We start from the raw sequence: 21,840 nt of genomic DNA, 5'->3' as shown, positions 1-21,840 counted from the left end.
ATGTCTTTACTACAGAACTGTAGATATTACAACATCATTACAAGACGTCTTAAAACTGTAAAAAATGCTAGCACTCTGGAAAGCTCATGTGAATTTGAAACATATGTGTAATCAACATTTTATATTGTGCTGGCAGCAGTATTTACATAGGTAGATCAACACCAGTATACGTTTTGTCTTACACGTATTTGTCACGGCTGACCCAAAACACACGTGGGCAGCTTGTATATGCTGCCCCTAAATGGATTCATACATATATCTCCTAATACATTGTTCTGTTTGAATATTGTTAAGGCGTATCACAGTAAATTGTTTTGGTGAGTCTAAGATGACATTAAAAAATAACAGTTTAGCAACATAAATGTTAATGCATGCATTCGGTATGTTCATGTCACTGCGGATACATGTACACATATATCTATCTATGGCCTCCTATTTTTACTATAGTGATCTTTTTACAAGAAGGCCCAGCTTAGAATGCTAGCTATGATCAACATTTAATGCAAATAACCTCTGTGTGTATATTTCAACACTAATCAGTACATCACCACAATAAATCCATTGCATACATTTTTCTTTTATTATGAAAGTCATCAAAAAATACCTTCAACATTGACTCTGTTGGCTCCGTATAATAGGAGTTGCATGCTTCCTTTGGGTTGCTTCAAAGCTTGGTGGCAAAAGTAGCACTAATGTGAGCAAGTAGACTTAATTGAATCCTCAAGGACAAGAGCACCACTTGAATCTGTTGTATAAATATAATTAAGTAGAATCTCACAGTCAACCTGATGAGCGGTCCCATTTGCATTAGGACCTGAAACCTCAGCTGGGGACTTTGGGTATGGATTGCCCTCTCTTTCCTTCTCCTTCTTTTCTCATTGAATGTTCATTCACAATAACCTTTATGTAGACAATAGTTTTCACAAAAGATGTGGAATAGTATCGTTGACAAAAAAAAAACAAAGCATCAACTTTCTTTTTGCTGGTGCCCGCATCTCATTACTTTTATTCATTTGTTTTGGAGAATTAGGAAGAGCTGTTTTTCAAAATGCATGATGGTACTTATAGGACGTTTTTCAGATGCCCACTGCATGCAAGCTTTCCGCTTCTGAATACATCCATTAGAATTTATATTTTAGAATCTGCAGATTTTCTTCCGCAATTTCATGCTAATAAAATAAGCGGTGCCTAAGAGAACTTTGGCAAAAATGAGATGAAATTATTCAGAAAATAAACCTACATTATATCCCCACAAAATGTTTCTCTACATCAAATAATGAACACCGTTTGAGGTGCCATCAACCAATGAGAATGCTTGGAACATGGGCTGTATTCAATAAGGAAAGGCTGCGTTCCGAGCCTTTTCATTGTTTTCCGGCGCTTGCCTGCCCTTCCCCAATCCCCCTTCACCTTCACCTTAGCAGCCATGTAGCTGCCTACACGAGGGCTACATTTCAGAATGAAAAAGGAAACATACTTTTATGCCGCAACATCAGTCATCAACATTGAAAAGCCATTTCCTGTATGACAGTGTAGAGGAGCAGCTGTATACCTCTGCAGGAGACCGCACCCCCTTCCTCCCATATGTTGGAGAAATTACACTGTGCTGGGTTTGACACCTGCCATTGTGCCAATAATGCAGTGTGTGTTCAAATGAAGATACCCGTTGAGACAACCATACCAAATGTATCCCCGATGTGATGACAGCCTGAGGGGGAAAATCCCTGAAGCAATATAAAAAAGGCAAAGAAGAAAGCTAGTGACATCACAAAAAGGCATGCACGATTTCAAGGATACTGGCTGAAGAGGAATAAAGGACCTGATTCTGAAGTAAAGAATCAAGTGAACTTATAAATATGAAGAAGAACATTACACATGCACAAAGTGCGTCAGAGAATCAACCATTTCATAATTGTACAGATGCTGGAACACAAGGTAGACTAAGTCATAATAGAAGCTGGCAATACGTAGTAAACAGAACGCAGGCGAGGCCGCAATTGTGTAGAAGCTGGACACTGGTATCATGAATTTAGTAAGCCAGGGTCCATGAAGAGGGAAGAGAAAATGTGGCACAGCAGGGATAAGCAGAATTGTGGAGCTGCATGGCAAGGTTGTCTGGCTTGGAGTCAAGACAGAAGCTGCCAAGGTCGGCTATCTATTCTGGAAAGGAACAAATGTGCAAAGGATGAATCATCCCTTGTTAAACTGCAAAGAAAGAACATAAAGACTGCCAAGTTTAATTCATTTAGAGCATTTAAAACCTGAAAAATGGACCAAATTGTGGTCTCCTGTCACGTGGGCCAAAGATGAAACTAGAGTTCGTACTTGGAGTCCCGGAACACGATAGTGAGTGCTCTCACTCCCATGGATTCTGATGATAAGAATACTTTGTAAGGCCAAGTTCAAAGACAATCCTCATGGCAGAAGGCATGGGTGATGAGAGATGCTGGGCTAATTGGGTGGGGAGGTAGTGTCATGCCCATTTCCTTGCACCTGTGTCTGGGCTTACGTACTGCTGGTGAACCAAATGTTCCAGACATGGTACAAGCGTGCCAACCATTTATATTAGTCCATATATCAAAGGACCTTACAGATTAAAGACCAATGAGAATCTGTGTATCTAATGTTTCTGAAGATTATGGGGGTAATTACGAGTTGGGCAGTAAGGGTTAACGGTCACTGGTAATGATGCTGGTTCCGGTAAACCCTTACCGCCCTATTCCGAGGTCCCTTAGTGGGTCCTAACACGAACGGCTGGTCTGACAAGCCGTTCTCCGCGGGTCCCGTTAAGGGACCTTGGAGCTAATAACGGGCCCCCAATTTGCGGGCTAGTTATTAGCACCTTCCCCATTCCCATTGAGCCCTATGGGGGATCAATGGGAATGGGGAATGGTTAACTGAATGGGGACTTACCAGGTCCGCATAGGTCAGAATGTCCTGGTAAGTCCCCAATCAGCCAGACCGGCCCGGACTCAGGTTTGGAGGTAGCCATGGCGCTAATAGCGCCATGGCTACCTCCAAACTCGTAATGACCCCCTATGTGATTTAGAGGTAGGCATGTGCTGTAAACATGATAGTGGTCAGCCAATTACAATCCTAATCCTTATAGAAGGTATACTTAGATAATATGATGTCCCATCAAATTGAGTTTGCAACATTTTTGTAGACTGATTATTCGTGCCATTGCCTTTCTACTATTTATGCCTAAAGTACAATCCATTACAGGGTAATGTGGCTGCTCGAACAGTGGACTTGTGGAGAATTTATCAGGGGGAAAAGACAGTCACAGTTCATGGAAGCCTGGGGAAGGTTTACAAAAAATGACTGAAGCTTTGATGGAGTGTTAGTTTTTCTCTGAAACAAGTTTCTTCCAGTTGGTATAAAAAGGTAAACAGAAAGAAAATGCAAAATAATTGCTTCTGTTGTGTTAATCGAGTCAGGACTCTAAATCCTCACCTTAGTAGGAACAATCAGTATTATTGGCCTTTGTAATCAGGAATACAAATCTTTATTGGCTTGAAAGTCAAGACCGGGAGGAGCTCTCACACATGACGTGCATGTTGTTTCCAGCTATATTAAATGTATTTTGCTTAAGAACAAGCGTACATCTTAAGTTATTATTATCATTTTGTAATGTGAATTTTAGCTTGTATAGTCTTGCAAACACATTCAGCTCCCCAGCCTTCCAAAATTGGACCCGCAGTTAGTGGCTTCATTATTGGCAAGTGTTGGCAAGGGCACTGAAACATTCCTTTCGTGTCTGTCCCTCCTACATGTTCAAGTCTTATCTTTGCTCCAGCAGATCTTTTAGTATGAAATAGAGCGAACAGTTTGCCTTGGGTGGAAATATGTTTTCCATTGCAGTAAATGCCATCATTCAATCTCATTTTTATCCTGACCTTTCGACCAGTGTTCAATGATCATCTCCAAATGATAAAACAGCAGCATTGACAAGCCATACACCCAACACAAATAGGAAACTGGCCCACCCCGTGTAATTCCAATTAACTAGACTCACAGACAGAGGGTGTATGTCCTTTTCCCAAATGCACTTGCACGTGGTGTTTTGAAATATACATCAGATTGCAGAAAAGGTTTCTAAACCCAAATGCAAAGAGAACATTACTATAGACTACAAAGTTTCAGAATTAATTGTACAACCGATATTTCAATTATAGACTCTGCAACATTTATATCTACAACAGTCTATTTGTTTTTGTTAATATTGACCATAACAGAATAAGTTATATCTGACACTTCACAGAGGATACCACAATCATGGCAATGTACCTTTCTTATTCAGCTTCCCACTATGCCCAAATTAATAAATATTTAGACTCTAGTGCAATATACCACTACATCATTAAGTTCAGCTCTGAAATGGGAATGGACATATTCGCAAAGCACTCACAATGTGATACCCCTCTCTTAATGAAATGATTGTCTGTGTGAGCAAGGCTGTGGATTATCCAGTGAGATTCATGTGAAATGGTGATCCTTGTCGGGATCAAAGGTTCACTAAGAAGTGAATAACTTAACAGCATTCACCGGGGGAGACCATCTTAACATACTCCTAGTGGTGTCCACTAACTAGAGAGGAGCATGATGACAATGTCTAACTGGCGTTCACCATGGAGACCACCAGTCCGCATTCCGTGGCAAGTCAATCACAACAGCATTCACTAAGCAGACCATATCAACATACTTCCATTGGCAGGCGTCAAGAATGCCATCCTCAGAGTGTTCACCAGGATGACCATCCCTGCTAGGAGTGGGCAATCCTTAAAGTGCTTGACTCCTTCATTTAGCTTTGAATCCTTAAAATAATGATCATGGGAACCTGGTAGAATGTGGTCAAAACGAAATCAATTTGAATCTTAGTAGTTGAATGCCAGAACCAAATCAAATACATTGGAATAAAATAAAATCAATTCAAACAAATGAGTGAAATCAAAAAGTCTTCTTAACATCCAAGACATTCTTTCTCTGTAGGCTGTTTGACAAAATATGCTTTGGATCTTTTTAATCATTTTTAGTTTGAACACCAAATGATTTTAATCAGAATTTGAATCTGTATTATCATTTGGAGTGTGTGATAGACATGTTTGATCATTTGAGCCAAGTCTAACCACCATTGATTGCACTGGTATCATTATGATGGGAGCTGCTCTGCCAACCTTCACTTCAAAGTATTCCCTCAGATGTGCACAAGGAATGCAACCTCATACAATTCATTAGCAAGCCATGCTTAACCTACCGCAGTTGGTGTTTACTGAGAAGGCCATCTTCGAACACTTCCATGATGCACATCTTTATTACATTTAGAAAGGAACTATCTTAAAATAAACACATTGCCACTCTCAAAGGACCACATCTCAAAAGGATCCAGCAAGGCCCACATTAAGATACGCTCTTTGGCAAACCTGAAAGACTGTATGAAATTGCTGCAAAACGTGCCTGCTTCATGGTCTGCATGTTCTGTGTTACAAGAGAAAGCCTGAGACACCCCAGTGGAGGCAAATTATGTTTCTGAGCTACATTAAATTCATAACACATGAGCTATCCACACAGATATTAAGTGCATGTCTTTAATTTTGTATGGGGACACCCTGCTTTGTGGTGTTGTTTCTGCTGCAATGCATCATTATGTGTTTTAAATGTTTAGCAAATGGCATGTTTTGCTATGTGCCAGCATTGCCCAGTTTTGATGTGCTACACTCAGTTGAGTTTAGTGTGTTACACTGTGTTACATTGTGCTATGACATGATTTTAAGCTGTAGAAACATGTTGTGCAATGTCTTGTTCTGTGGGATCAATGTGTTTTTTTTTTCCGAAGCTTAATGCACACTAGCTAAAATCTTCCTGGGTGCTACTGTTTTATTTTTTTATTTCACTGTTTGAGGTGGCGGCGGAGGCAGTAGGGAGGCTTTCCCACATCAGGAGCCCCCTAATGGTCTTTACATTACAATTTCAGAAAGAATACACATTTGGGAAAATCCACCCATCCTACAAACAAGAATGTAACTCAAATGGGCCCAAAAAGGGGGACATGAGAAGAAGTGAGTACTCGTATGAATAGCCTCTCGCATATTCACATGCACAATATCAAATATTTGGCCCACACCGCTCCCCTCCAAGGACCAGCTGGCCCAGATTGTGGGCTCAAAATAGAAGAGAGACCAATATTGCCAATATTGGCAACAGATCATGCAGTCTGAAAACTCAACTCATGCAAAATGTTCCTGGTAGCTTGCTCTGGTGTGCAGAAGACTTGTTTCCCCTGATATTAAAGCTTGGAACGTACGGGTGAAACCCACCAAACCTTTTTCCTTTATAATGTTTGCGTCCACATCCTTTACAATCACCAAGAGAGTGCTTTTTATTACCAAAATTCTGTGGCACAAATGGGGGTAATAATGGAGACAATGGGTTCCCATCAACATCTTTGCTGTTGGTGGCAGCATGGGTAATGTTTTGCCTAGCCTCAGACGTGTGCAACATCAACATATCCATGCCACCACCCACTGCTCCGGATGAGCGGCGTCTTGGGCACAGTCTATAAGCCTTAGACAATAGCAGACGGTTCTCATTATTCTTGATACCACCCAGGTCTCCTATGTTCTCATTTGCATTTCTTCCCATGTAATGTCTATTGGAACACCAAGACTCTGCATGTGGGAACTCCTCTTCGGATTTGCCAAGACCTTTACTTTATCATTCAACAGCAGGATGCTTTGCAAAACACATTGTTTAAAATAGCTTGCTGCTTGTTCTTGTCCTCCAGAGTAGAGGCCCTCACCTCAACTTGTATCAGACTCTTCTTAGACTGATACTCGTTTCCATGCAACTCATTGAATTTAGTTTCAGCAAGTCTATCTACTGTGTCTATGGAGACTACTCTTTGATGTTAATCAGGATATATAGCATTAAACAAATAGATCATCCATCTTTCACTGAATGCCATCTCCTTCTCTCCATACAGTCTCTCTGATTGCAGCCCATTATGGACTTTAGAGAGCCATGGTTCTCTCTAGGCCGGACTACTGCAACAGCCTCTTTCTCAATCTGCCTTTCTCTACTCTTCGCCCTCTGCAACTAATCCAGAACAGGACCACAAGTCTTATCCTTGACCTCAACCTCAGGGACTGTATCTCTCCAGCTCTGAAATCTCTCCACTGGCTCCCGGTGGCTGCAAGGATCAAGTTCAGGACCCTCTGCATCGTCCACAAGGCTTTCTGGGGCCGGGGCCTGCACTACATCCAACTCTCTCTTCCTAAACATCTTCCTTCTCGAGCACTTCGCTCAGCCACATACAGCACTCTGAGGGTCAAATGCTTTTCCAGGCAGAGAGTCAGGGGTAGATCTCTCTCCTCTGCAGGTGCCTCCCTCTGAAATGGCCTCCCGGCCCCTCTCAAACCTGAGCTGGTCCACCTGAAGTACCAGAAGCAGCTCAAGTCCTTCCTCTTCGCTTCTGCTTGCTCTCTCTCTCCCCTGATGACAAGCATGTATGCTGCGCTGGCTGGCTGCCTTGCTACCCTCAGAGTCTCACGGGTACCAGGCCCCACCTGACCAGTAGCCCCTGCACTGCCTCCAGGCCTACAGTGCACTTTGGGGCTGTATGAGGAATCGTACAGTCCCCGCCTCCTTGAACATACCCAGCGCTCCATTTCATTGACTGCACTTACTCAGAGAATTGCTGCCCTGATTGCACTTCCCCCTTTCACTCCCCCTGGCACTTCCCCTCTCACTCCCCCCTGCGCTTTGCATCTCACACTTGCAGGATTTGAATGACACAAGGCCTAGTAAGATTGTTTGGTCCTCCCTCTGTCTTCCCTCCCTTGTCTTGTCGCGCCTAGAAACACTTGTGTACAGGCGCGTTATAAATTACTTATCATATCATATTATAAACACAAAAACCACACTAAATAAAGTATTTTATGAACACACCCTGGTTTGTTTGTTTGTTTGTGTCTGTGTCTTTTAATCTAGATGTTCCTTAGTGGATAAATACAGGGCTCCCTATCTTGGCCCAATTTGAGCCAAATGCTACACATGTCTGAAAAATGATGGTGTTGAAACCAAACTCAAAATTGTCTGGTTAGTCACATTTGCCTTTTAAACCCCTTAAAACATGTTTAATCATAGCAGGCCTGACTCAGCACTTCGCCCTTCGAAAGAGACAAACATATTACTATTAAGTTAGTATTAAGTTAAGTAATACTATTTTAAAAAACAATATATCAAATGTGATATTATGATTATTATTATTAATAGTTTTATAATTACCTTTCAATCACTCCCTCTCTTTATGACTCTTTCCTTCTCACATGCCCAAATCATAAATGGTCACTTAAGTTAAATACCTACTTCAAATATGACCGTAAAAAGGGGCATGACCAATACAAGAACTTTTGCTACCACAAAGAAGGACCATGTCAGTGCCTCCCTTGGTGCCACACTGTTGGATCTACCACAGGCCGCAGCTAGGCTTTTCCGTATTGTACCACTTGCCATGCTAAGAAGAATTGTGCAAAGCAATCTATTATATCATAGAAAGTATGGCTTTCTTTCAAGACACAAAAACTAAACTAGAAAGACAGCATGCCATTTTGCATAAATCTTTTTTATGCTAATATTCTGCGATTTTAGATTTTTGTAGCGCATAGATTTCTTCCTCAGTCAGGCATTAAGATGAATATGTTATGTATTATTCGTACATTATAAGCCTCTTTGTTAATACGGGGTCTCTCTCTATCTAGCTCTCTCTCTCTCTCTCTCTCTGTCTATCTCTGTCTCTCTTTCTCTCTATCTCTTCTTTGTTCCTCTCTCGCTCTATTTCTCCGTCTTCCCCACTCCCTCTTTCTCTCTTCCGCTCTCTTAATTTATATATGTATGTATCTTTTCTTTCTCTCTCAAGCTTCAATTCCCATTCTATCTCTATAAAATTCTTCAAGTGTTCTTATTTTTCTTTCTCTAATTCACTTGCATCTTTTTTCCAACCCATCCTGGTGGCCTTCTCATTCTTGCCCAATCCCTCGTGCACGTTGCTTTTCAGACTCTAAATTCTTCTTTCGCCACACCCCTTTACTGTTGCTCTACTTTTCTCTTTCCTTCTCTCTGCTGCCACTCTGCCAACATGCCACGCCCATCATTGAATTCAATTTCTTTTATTTCTTATGTCCTGACCATGATTAGATGGACAATCTATTCAACATGAATTTTATTAATATGTTTTTGTTTTAAATATCAATAATACTTGTAGATTAGTATGTTACTGATTTTGATGTGTTTGTAATTTTGTAAAGGTTTTATAGTAACCAAAAACATATAAATAAAGAAATGATTTATTTACTTGATACTTCCCGCCATCTCTCATTCATTTGTACTGTATGTCTCTCATTTTCTGCGTCCCAATGTATCAATCTTTGCCTTTAAAACCACTGATTCAACATCACCCTAGCTAATGAAGTCTCTTTCTCCCAGCATCTCTATCCTGGTACTTCTCTCATTCTTGCTCACTCTCTATGTCCCACCTAACCCCATTATCTTGTTCCCCTCTTCCTCTCTCAATGACGCTTCAATTAACTTGCAGGGAGAGGAAATCATGCTATTCCAAGCTTCAAAATGGAGAAGTCATGCCAGTCCTCGTCCTCGTTATCCCAAACACTGACCCCCCAAATGAAACATGATTCCCACTTTCAAACTTACTATCTGTACCTTTTTAAAACTATATATTGTGTGTGAATTTCTTGATGATGAATATGCTGTACTAAAAAATGTGTGTGGTGAATTTTCTGCAATTAAATAATTCATTACCAATCCAGTTACTGGACCTTGGATGGGAGGTAAAAAATAATATAGCCCACCTGCATGTTTACAAAATATATAATCATGTTTGTGTGGGGACTTATTATCAATGCCCCAGAACATAAATAAAGGTGCTACTGACAGGAAGACATTTGTTTTTGCTGTTACTGACAATAGAGGGGGACCAGTTGTGTAACACAAAATGTGGGGTCCCCCGGTGAACCATGCTGAGGATCCACCAAGCACGAGCCTCGCTGCACTCCGGTCTGGCTGAAAGATAGAAGTATGTGTTTTAATCAAACCCAAATGTCACATAGCATAGAAACAAATGGGATGTGCCTTTGTTCCTGGTACCCAAATGTACCAGTTAGCACTGTGTGTGGCTATTAATATTACACACAGTAATAAAACCAAAAGAAAACAAATGCTTTGTCCTTAATGCCAGTAAACATCTGCCACAGGAAGAAAACATGTTATTGCTGGCTGCACAAATGCTTGTCCACTTTGTGCAAACACTATTCATGTTAACTTTCCCTTCAATACCCCGAAAACATGCAATGCTACAGTAAGGAAACATTTCCTCATTTGGCTGCACAAATATATTCACCCACAATGTAAGAACATGCATCATGTTGACTTTGCCCTTATACCCAGTAAAACATGCAACAGCACGGTAAGAAACATGTACTTGCTGACTGCACAAGTGCCCCCATACTCTACAAGTAAGAATCATATTGGCCTTGCCCCGTATGTGAATAGAAAATCCCATGTCATGAAAAATGTCCAGTATTCTTGCCCCCTTGTGCTATAATCTCTCCCCCAAGCCCTCCTCCGTGTAATAACATTCATCAAGTTGGCTTTCCCCAAAAATGCCAGTACAGCATATAAGAAAACATCACTGTTCCAAAGCCTCTTGCCTGGGGCCCAACCTTGCATGCACACATTCACACCAGTTAACCTACCAAACCTAGCCACGTAATAACACGTATCATGCTTACCTTATCTTAGATGCTCTGAAAAATATCCATGTCAAAGTAAGAAAAGGCTAGACTGGCTGCACTTAAATGACAGTCTAGCCATGTAACAACATGTATGCTTGCTTTATTATAGATGGCCAGTAAATAAATGTCATGTGACAGTAATAAATGACTGAACTGGCGGCACTAGCATGCCAGTCTTGCCACGTAATATCACTTATCTTTTTTTTATTTTTATTTATAGACTTTTAGTTTTGTAAAAGAAAACAAACGTTTTGTCATTCCCATTCCCAATCCCCTATCCCACATCATTAAGCATTTCATGTCTGGAGTTATGCGGACGTGGGATAATCTACAGTTCTGCAGTTGTATTATCACTTATCATGCTTTACTTATCATAGATGCCCAGAAGGATATGTCATGCCACAGTAAGAAAATGACTAGACTGGCTGCATTAAAATGCCATTCTAGCCATGTAATAACACATATCACGCTTGCTTTATCATGGACACCCATTCAAAATGACAATTTTAGTGAAACACACACCTGATCCCCACCCCACGCCACCCAAAATCATCTTCTTGGCCTAGCATTAAGCACAACTACACACACACACACACATTTACACAACATTCACTGTCTAATTTACACATGCCATTCACTCATTCAAACGCACACCCAGCCACCCATAAATCATGCATTCACTCATTCCCAGAGGTATTCCATAATATATATACAAACCCTTGCATGCATATATACACACATTCATCATTAACATGCAACACTCTTGCACGCATGCAGACACAAACAATTTACATGAAAATACTTTTCATTCTCATAACCATCCCCCCAAATCCATCGCCCGAGGACACCTTCCAGAGGTTCCTGGTTGTTGTGATGCACAGAGGAGACAGAGGAGACAGAGTGACTCCATCTTGTGGCACGTCAACCGGAACGGAAAGAATTTCTTTCAGTCACTCCGACTTCAGAAATAAATTCTTATTTTTTTAAGGCAGAGGACGCATTATCCAAAGACATTCAGCAGTGAGGTCTCCTACAGTCCCCCTCTCCCTATTATGTCACTGAGGGCTGAACAGCAGTTACTAGTCTGCATCCCTTTTCCCCTTTGGCTCAAAAAACGACTTGTGTTAACACGCCTGCATGACATTTTCATGCTGGCATAAAGCCAACAGATTCCTGTAACGGTTTATTGAGAAGTCACCCTCAACAAGGGGAGTTCCTTCCCTCCCCACTGACGTGGTGACACAACAAACTATTTAACAGATTATTATTTTTTTAGCCCTATCTCAGACACATATCATGCCTCTTGGATCCCTCTCCCCTGAGCTGACAATGAGCCAAGAACCAGGCCAGTGTACGGGAAATATATTGGTATTTATTTAAAATAACAATAATGGAAATCAGCATGAAAATATCAAAAACACCACTTTATCCGTGGCACCACACAATCAACTTCTCTCAGCATAAATAAATCACAAAAGTGAGTTAAAAAGAACACAGACACAATTCTTACTTTCTGCACATTTTACTGCACAAAATAATTACACTGATCAATAACAAAGGCACTGATGTAATGTTGTGTGTTTTGAATTTTCCTGCAGGCTTGCAAGGGTAGCAGTAGGATTGGTAATTATGATTGTGCCCACACATTTGGTTTCAAATAAACACAGGTTGATTTCCCGGTTTGTTTTTCAGACACCTCTCCCCCTGCTTTGGTCTATGCTGGAAACTCAGACAGAAAAATAGGAATGCTTTGGGGAATTTTGGATTTCAGACCCCCCTTACTGAAAGGCCTGTGTTGGGGAAGCTGGATAAAAAGGTCGGACTGATTTAAGAACAAAGACACCCCATTTCCTTGCTGTCAGCTGCACAATGTATAGGCTATATTTTTCAGCACACACTGGGAAGTGAGCTTTGTTAATTTTGTATTTTAACATAATTCACCCTGTAGTGTTCTACCAAATGGGTAATTAATGAAATTAATATTTTTGTTGCATAGGCTAAGGAACTACATAGTTTGACCCCCTGGCACCCACCGACTATAAAGGGAAAGTATTCATGGCAAGCAGACTCCCCCACCTTTTGGTTTTGGTTTACAAGGGCTCAGTTCTACTTACATAGCAAGCCTCTGTTTAAGGTTCAGGAAAGCCAGCTGCATATCAGGATACTCTGGAATGATAGGGCAGGGGTCTGGTCACTCCACTCTCAAGAAGATGGCCTCCCGCTCTCCACCATCGGACCCAGTCAGCTTTGAGGCCTAGAGATAGCTCCACTGAGATGCACTCTCAGCAATCTCCTCTGGCGTCTCCTACAGCTGGCAGATGGTAAGTTTCAGCAGCCTTCCTGATGGTCTGTCTCTTGTCTGTCGGTTCCTGCCTTTCTCTGTGTTCTGTGTCTCTCTGTCCTAGTGCAGTCCCCCTTATATAGCAGCGATGAGACCACCAATTTTACAATCTTGGGGAAGTACCCTGCAATAATCCCTGACACTAGGATTGGACAGTTACCTTTCCATCTCCTCTCACACCGTGCCTCCAAGTGAGGATTGGTTTCGGGGTTTGGAGAAACATATGGCTATTTCCATTTGTCATCAGCCTTTGTTCTTCTTTCAACTTCTTGGCAAAAACTAGTCATGTATCACAACTTCATAATTTTACTAGCAACTGCCAAACTAAACATATTTTCTGTGTCAGCTAATCATGGGGAATTAGATAAGCTGACCACCAAATCTGTATCATGTAGCACGGCCATGTTGCACATTTCTGCCGTTTCCATAAAAAATACAGATGTTATGAACATGTACGTTATTAAGCATATCCCCAATTTAATTGTCCACACGCTCACCAACTCTCACACTTGGAACATGTTCAGATCAGCCAGAAATCTAGTTTAACTGACCATTACGGTTCCCAGGGTAACAGGAAGATGAATTTTATATCCCCAAAATCGCCTGGTAATTACATAAAAAATGGTACATAGATGAAATCCTTCCACCATATAATGGCTGAGAAAAAGGCCTAAATGATAATAGTCCTTTTAAATAAATTGTGAATCTTAATGTGGGACAAATAGTCCTGCCTTCTGCCTTCCGGCCATTTGTTTTCCCTGGGTCAGCCTGTCCCTTTATCAGTCTCCTTTGCGTTTGAAGCTTGCTCTTTGAAGTGGATGCCCACATTTTCACACATATTAGTCGTGCTCCAGACAAGGATGACTTTTCTTGAAGTCCCTGCTTTCAGAACCAGCAGGTCTGGAGAACACTGAATTTCAATGCCTTTAGCAGGAAATTTTTATTGTGGTTGGTCATTAGATGGAGATGTGTCATCCAGGATGGCAGTGGGAGATGTCTTTGTGACGTTTTACCCACAGCCAGCAAAAGGTCTGCCTTGGGCTGACACTTTTTCATGAAGACAAAGTGGCTCTTCAACTGTCACTGGAGTTTTGTGGGTTAAACATAATATACATTGCTCTTTGTCAAACCACGCAGCATGTTTTGTTTTCCTGACATTTGTCTGTGAGCAGTGGTATTATATGACTTATACTTTTTCAAAAAACAATTTTATTTGCACACACATGTGCTGGCCGTTTTTGTTTTCAATGTTTAACAATCCTGTTTTCCATGTGACAATGATCATTGATTCTTCCTTCTTTTGTAAATTAAAATGCCGCATGTCCATTGGTAATGACAGATAGGCCCCTTTCCACATGGCTCTTTAATTGTACTTGAAAAACAAATGCCAGGCCGTTTTTGTTTCAGTGTTTAAAATCTTGCTATTCATGTGAAAGGGACTTCTGTTTGTGGCCTTTAAATGCACCCTACATTCCTCTGGAATCTGCCTAGTTTTTACACCAGCAAAATGTAGGCAGATTCCAAAGAAATCCTCTGTAATCATTCCCAGCCATGTGTTGTATACTCTATTGCAGAGAGCACAAACAAATGTATACAGGCGATCATGCCTGCATTTGCACCTTAGTTTTGCAAATAATGGGATTTGCTAGGAGGTGACTTGTTTGCAAACTAACAGGTCTCTGACGAGAAAATGAGCTCCAGCGTATTTTATGGAGTCCTTTCATTTCTAGGGTTCTGTTTTCTTTTGTGGATTTTTTCTGCAGGTTATCAACTTCCAAAATATGTTCATGTGTAGGGTAATTTCTAGAAAACTTGGTGCCCAGGGCGAAACACCAGAATTCACCCCCGCCCGACTGGCACACGTCACTCTTAAACTACATCTATGTGTTGGGCAACAAAACCCCTCCTCAGTATGAATACATAATGGTTATATAAATGGATGCTGGTTTCATTACATTGTAATGCAAGTATTTTACAGAAGACTTCTAATGTGAAAACACAGCTGTTGCTGTCGAAGTAAATGTTTTTTCTGGCTTTTACGGAAGGCCTTGCCTAAATGCAGTTTTAAACTGTCCATACTGGCACACTGTGGTGTGACCAGTCTACCCGGATCTGAGGGCCCACTGACCCTGTGTTGCAGGTGTTCTGTTCATACCACCTCACTTGTACTTCACAAGGGACAGTGCTAGACTAACCATATTAATTATTTTCTGATGGAAGGTTATCATTCCAAGATTGACAGTGTGGTACACTCTTATTCTACTCTTTCACAATACATCTATGAGAGTGGGAAAGGGGACAAATAGCACCAGTAAGGGTTCCTGTATGCTTTGCATCAAATCACTCAGCCTTTCAGGACTATAACAGTGATCAGAGATCTCTATATTGGATAAACAAGTCTTTGATAAAAGGATTATATTTGTGAATCTCTACATTTATAACAGTTTCATGGCTTGGTGCTCACATCACTGTTCACAACACTCACCCAACATTAAAAAGTTTGTAACCATAAACCATACATACTCATTTGGACAGCTTAAGTTGTTGGATGCGAGTATAAAATGGCTGCAACATCAGACACTCAAATGGGGTTCAAGGACTCTTTTGCTTCTTGTTTCTGAAGAATTTTAGAGAAGGAAGGACTGGGTCTCAGTGTAAGCATGCCCAACCCCCAATAAAGAAACTTCTTTTGGGAATTATATCTATAGACAGTGCAGGGTACCGCAGAAGAGAGACCCAATAAACAATACACAGAAAGGCTACACAGAAATGGTTGTACCTCTAACAAACTTTAGCCTTACCAGTAATAAGCTGATGAAGCGTTTGCAACAAAACCGGCTTCTAATGCATGATAAAGTGCCACCAGTTCCTCAGCCACTACTTCCTCACTATTACTCAGGGGTTATTTCTGCAAAACCTAGCAGGTCTATGCTTTATCTAACAGAGCTGGCATTAGCATCTCTCATTAGTGTTCCCTGCAGCTAGTGAAAATCATGGTTTGACGGTGGTGAAAGGGCGTTTGGCCTAGTGGATGTACAATTTGAGGCAACTTCTTTGATTGCTTTATGCGCTTAAGTTTGGACATGTATGGCATGCTCGTCAGAGCCACATAAACAAAACGTTCCAGTATGCTATTGTATGGACTTTGGACACATCAGACAAAAATAGGCATATGTCCTGTTGCATACAGAAGCACCACATAGATGCCATTAATCAACAGGGTGGTGGCATGTGCAGCGCACAAAACATTGCTGCACAAATATCACTGCATTGATTTGCCATGGACTACTGTCTGCATGGTGACAAACAATGAACTCCACTTTCCTAATCAAGGTGCCAAGTGACATTGAGTTGCCAACTGGTGTACGCGCAAGGAAGTGCCTGGCTTGTTTAGAAAATTAAAAGAACTTTGATGCTGAGCTCATGCTTTTAGTCCATGTCTCAAAACAGCCACTAGAATACTTGAGCAAGAAAATAATAGTTAACCTTCCCAGGGATGTGCCATATGTAATTTAAAGGTAACATACAAAAAAAAGTTTTGGTGTTTCAAATAAACAGGCATGAAAATAAACAAAATAGTTTCAAACTTTTTATGTGTGGCATTTAAATTCTCTTTGAAGCATGCATAAGTTTGGTCAGCTAACTGATACTTGAGCTGGCCTGGTGAATAAAAATGTCTGATGTTCAGTTCTTAACACTGAAATGTTAAGCGTATACTGTGTAAAAAAACAATGGCTTGTTAAATGACAAGTGAGCCATCACTTATAAATTGCTCCACTTGAGAGGCTGTCAAGACAAAGAATGAGAGGCACAGGGTGTGTGACTCCAGGGCATCTGACACGTTGCTTTTGGAATATGCATTCCTTTGTTTGCATATTCCAATGCATCACAGTCATCCAAAAGTCGGCAGAGAGCAGCCAGCCACGCATTGCCGAGGAGCATTCACCGGCACAGCAGGCTTCTTAATCTTTTGTGTGACCAGATCAGAGTCAGCTTTCTTGGTGGGCCCCTCAATGAGACCCCCCTCCTGAGCTGTTTCGCTTTGCTATCGGGGTTGTTCATGTGAGGCTTATCTCGCTCTCCCACTTTCTTTCTGCCTTCATTTACCCCATCTCTCTATTGCAAATCTAGCCATCCCTTTATCCGCACTTTCTCTCTACATCCAGCTACCTACTTCATATGTCTCTTTAATCCCCACACCCGACTCCTGGCTCTCGTGCGTCTGCAAATTCCCTGCTCTACTTAGACATATCAATTTCATTGACAGACTTAAAGCATTTGGAAACCGATGCCACAAACGGATTCAGCAGGACTTGGCAGTATGCTTCCAGACATCTAACTGGCACATGCATAGCCCCCACACTATCGGGAAGTGAAAGGAAATGTTATACTGAGGGCGCGATTCTTAAATTGGTGCAGTAAATGTGCTAAAGAGCACAATTCACTGCACCAAATCAGGACGCCCAGGCTCCACCACTATTCTCAAGTGGGCCTGGGCGTCCTCGTAGTGCACGACAGTGCACCATCAGCGTTTGCGCTGTTTTTGGCATAACTGGGTGCAATCCGGAAATCTCAGTAGCATTTTTGTAAAATAACAACATATTTGTTATTTTACAACAATGCTGCAGAGAACAGTGTTGTCAGTCCACCCATGCAAACCTATGTTAGCGAATTGCATTCAGGCAGTTATCATACTATTAAACCACAAAGAGCGCTCAAGGCTGCAGACATGTCTCTTTTAGGATGGAGACATCTCCGCACCATAAGCTCTTTTTGGCTTAATCCAATGCTATTCATGAACATAGGTTTGCATAGGTGGACTGAAGTGAACATTTTCTGCCATCGTTGAAGCAGCTTACCTACACTGCGACCGGTTTCTTATGGCACTCCTCCAGAATAAAGGCACCAAAATGGTACCGTATATGCACGTGTCTTTAGCGCAGATATACAACTGGAACAGCGCCACAAGAATACCAGTCTAAAGTGGCAGGTAACGAAGGTGGTGGTAGCTAGGTTGGTGTCCAACCCATCCTAGCAACCTCCACATGTATTATGAAAGTGGCGCATTCCTTCTCACTTCGGAAGAATGCGCCACCTTCAGAATAGCTCTTAAGTACTGAAAAGGTTGTTAACGCTTTTAACAACCTTTTCGGTACTTAACACCAGCTTGTGAATCGGCCTCTGAGTGCAGTTCCAGGGCCCGATTCTCATGATGGAGCAGTGAGCATGTTAATTAGCATGTCTCACTGCGCCATATCTTGACGTCCGGCACCACGACTATTCTGACGGTGGGCATGGGGGTCTTTGGAAAGCACAACAGTGCTTTCACTGTAATCCGCCTGTTTCTACTGAAAACAGGTGGATTGCACAATCTCTGCAGCACTTTCGTTAAATAACAAGTGATTCGTTATTTAACGACAATGCTGCCGAGATCAAAACACATAGGGATGCAAGAGTAAAATAGCCTAGCTGTATCAATATCTGCCCAGTACCCGTTCACGCCATGTGCATTGGAAGCAAAGCTCAGGGCAAAGGATGCCCACCGGCTGCCTTACAGTGTTTGAACCACAAATGCTCACGTGCATCAGTCCCACCTGTCAACGTCTGCACAACCAAACAACGTGTTTCTTGTGACACTCCTCCTGTACGACACCAATTTGGTACCGTACTTCGGCACCAATTTCAAACACTTACGAGATTTAAGGAGTGCCACAAGAATACCCATGCAAAAGCACAGATAACGAAAGTGCCGGTTGCTAGGTCGGTTTTTAGCCCTTCCTAGCAACTGGCACCCATATTCTGAAAGTGGCGCATTCAGTCTGACTTTGGAAGAATGTGCCACCTTCAGAATCGGTGTTAATTACCGAAAATGTCGTTACCACATTTCACGAGATTTTCGGTAATTAACACCCAATTAAGAATCAGGCTCCCAGTCTCCTATTTGCAGCACACTTTCCTGGCTAGTTTACGACTCATTTGATTACGGGAATCTCTGTTGTTTAAGCCATTGTAGAGAATCGAAGATTGTACGTGTGTTAATACGCTCTTCTCTCTTCTAGAAAGCCTGAAGGGACACGTGCCTGTCTCCCCGTTTCATGTTATTACCCCACAACCCAATTGTTTGTGCAAAGCTGTAAATAATGCTTAGCCAGAGGCTCGGCTTCAAGGAGGTGAATTGGGACTGAGGTCGCTGAATTATTAACAAGCCCGATTTGTGTTTTTCAGCGAAATACATCGGCTGCTTCGTGGATGACACACACCAGCGCGGCCTCCGAGGAGTCTCTTTTTTTGACTACAAGAAGATGACAGTGTTCCGTTGCCAGGACAACTGCGCCGAAAGGTAGGGTGACACAAGAACACCGGCTCTTCATTAATTTCCATAACATCCGCAACCCTCAACCTGTCACGTCTCGAGGCTTGTTTTCTTCATCAATGGTTCTTTATCACGTTACCCGCACTTTGAAGTGCTTTGTTTTTGCCAGGGAGAACAGGATATTCTCAGATGCTCTGATCATTAAAATACTGATTTTCCAAAGATAAGGGCACAGGACACGTTTTCATAATGGTAAATGCTAACTCATATTACTTTAACATGTTATGCTTATTTAAAATAAGGTAATTAAGTACTGCTGACAAGTAGGTCCCAGAATGTAATTCATAATTTATTTTCCTAAATAAAAAAGACACTTGGGATTGGTATAGTGCCATGTGCCTGATTTGCAAAGATTCAGGCTCATGGCAATAGCAAATAAGATGGCTGTGAGCATCTCAGATGTGCATTGGCCTTTGTATACAGATTTAAAAAGTAAAAAACCGGGACAGGGCAACTAAGATAAAAGTAGGAATAACTTTTCAAAGTGGCTGTCAAGGCACTACACTGCAGTAGCGTTTGGAGGAGAAGGAGGTTTAAGTTTTACTGGTGGAATAAACACATATTGGCCCTCATTACGAGTCCGGCAGTAGCCGTGCCGGTAAAACGGCAGGCTGGCGCCGGACGCATAGTGAATTACCGGCACCGGACTTGCCGGATTTACCAGGGCATTACAACCCCGGTGGTCTGGTAAATCCGGCGCCACCAATTCTGTTAATCCCCATTCCCGTGGAATCCCATCGAACTCCATGGGAATGGGGACTGTGGAAACACCGGCATCTTGTCATAATGGTGCCGGTGTTTCTCTGCGGCCAGGTGCCATTCCGCCCACCAGGTCAGACCAGACCTGGCGGGTGGTACGGCACCCACGCACAGAACTCCTAGTTTTCCGGTCCGAAAATCGGTCCGGTATGGTTTTACCGGCACCATTAATTCCAGACCAGCAAACATATATTTAATCACAAGCTAGCACTATCTCAATTCACAAAATGCAGCATTTCTTCTGTGTGAGATAGTGCATTCATGCCTGCCAGCTACGAAAACCTACTACCAAAAACCCAGACTGTATTTTCCAATGGAAAAATAATCTTGAGAAAGGGAGATAGCGCACCACAATCCGGGACAGTTCAAGTGAAACCAGGACATCTGGTCACCCTATACCTGAGTCACAAAGCCTAGGACTTGAGCAATTCGAGAGCTGCCTGGACCGTCGTTGGGATGCTAATGTTGAACTCTGACTAACAAAGATGTGTTCCAAGGCGTCCAAGAGATGCTCCAGACACTAGCGTTAGGCTTCATAAATAAGGGATGAAGCAGCAGGTGCAAATCTGGGATGTAGCTCCTGATCTGCTCAAGTACGGCCCCTTGAGTGGTGTTGAGATGTGCGTCGACATCTGTCAGTCACACGGGCACCGAGACTGCCCAGCCAGATGTGCTCTCTCCTGCTAATGAGATTGTTCAACTGTTTCCAATGGCTGTAAAGAGTGATTTCCATTTAAACAGGAAAGGACCGTTCCAGTTGTGGTCTAACAGATGTGGAATAGCACTAACGAAGTATTTCTAAATATTACGATTGTCTCTGGGTTCCGTGTACGCAGCGCAAACGAGGCCACACACGCAAAGATGAAAAGCGTGCCTTGTAGACACGCATCCCAATGTCTTAGTCAAAATATTTATCCACGAGGATCATAACTGTATTAAGATGTTTTGCAATATTTACATTTGGAACAACAGGAGCTTCCTGACTGTAACCACACAGTGTATAACAATGCACATTTCTATCCCAAGAAAGGAGCGTACGTTGCTTGGTCATTTCTGTGCTATTTCCTACAGTTGTGTATTCTGCTATTTAGTTGTCAAATTACCTCTGCATGTTCCCAGCTGTGCCCTTTCTTCATCAAGCCACGGTCAAATAGCTCCTTATAGGAGCTTAGATAATGCATTCATAGTACCTATATAGAAGCATCTATAAAGCGCCATTCGAACCTTCACTGCGGCTCCTCAGTGCATGCACGGCTCCGGTGAGGCTTAGGTCGGAAGGGCAGCAATGATGCAAGAATGGGAAAGTGGTCCCAGATAATTGTCGGCATTAAATACATCAATACACAATATCTGAAGTTCATATTATTGTCACTAGAATATCACTCTGTTGGCCATATTTACATTACTATATTTGCTGTTTTCAAAGGAAGATAGTGAAAGAGATGTCAGTATCATCCATTTTTTTTCAGGCGAAAGTAATACCACGCTCTTATTTGGGCAAATACACCATCTCACTAGCACATTTCTCCATTATTGTGACCCTAATATATCTCCAATTC

The 21,840-nt window shown here is 42.0% G+C and overlaps 1 protein-coding gene across 3 annotated transcripts in view; it reads left to right on the top strand.

Annotated features, from left to right (window-relative positions):
• Nucleotides 1-21,840, top strand: part of WSCD2 (WSC domain containing 2) — a 1,541,956-nt gene that overhangs the window by 881,403 nt on the left and 638,713 nt on the right. For all 3 annotated transcript variants that reach the window (XM_069619485.1, XM_069619486.1, XM_069619487.1), the window contains one exon: nt 19,375-19,489. In XM_069619485.1, the coding sequence (XP_069475586.1) occupies nt 19,375-19,489 (115 nt within the window). The remainder of the gene's footprint in view (nt 1-19,374; nt 19,490-21,840) is intronic.

This window comes from Ambystoma mexicanum, chromosome 10, assembly GCF_040938575.1.
Source record: "Ambystoma mexicanum isolate Mex_15411 chromosome 10, UKY_AmexF1_1, whole genome shotgun sequence".
Classification (NCBI taxonomy): domain Eukaryota; kingdom Metazoa; phylum Chordata; class Amphibia; order Caudata; family Ambystomatidae; genus Ambystoma; species Ambystoma mexicanum.
This window is presented reverse-complemented; position numbering and strand designations above follow the sequence as displayed.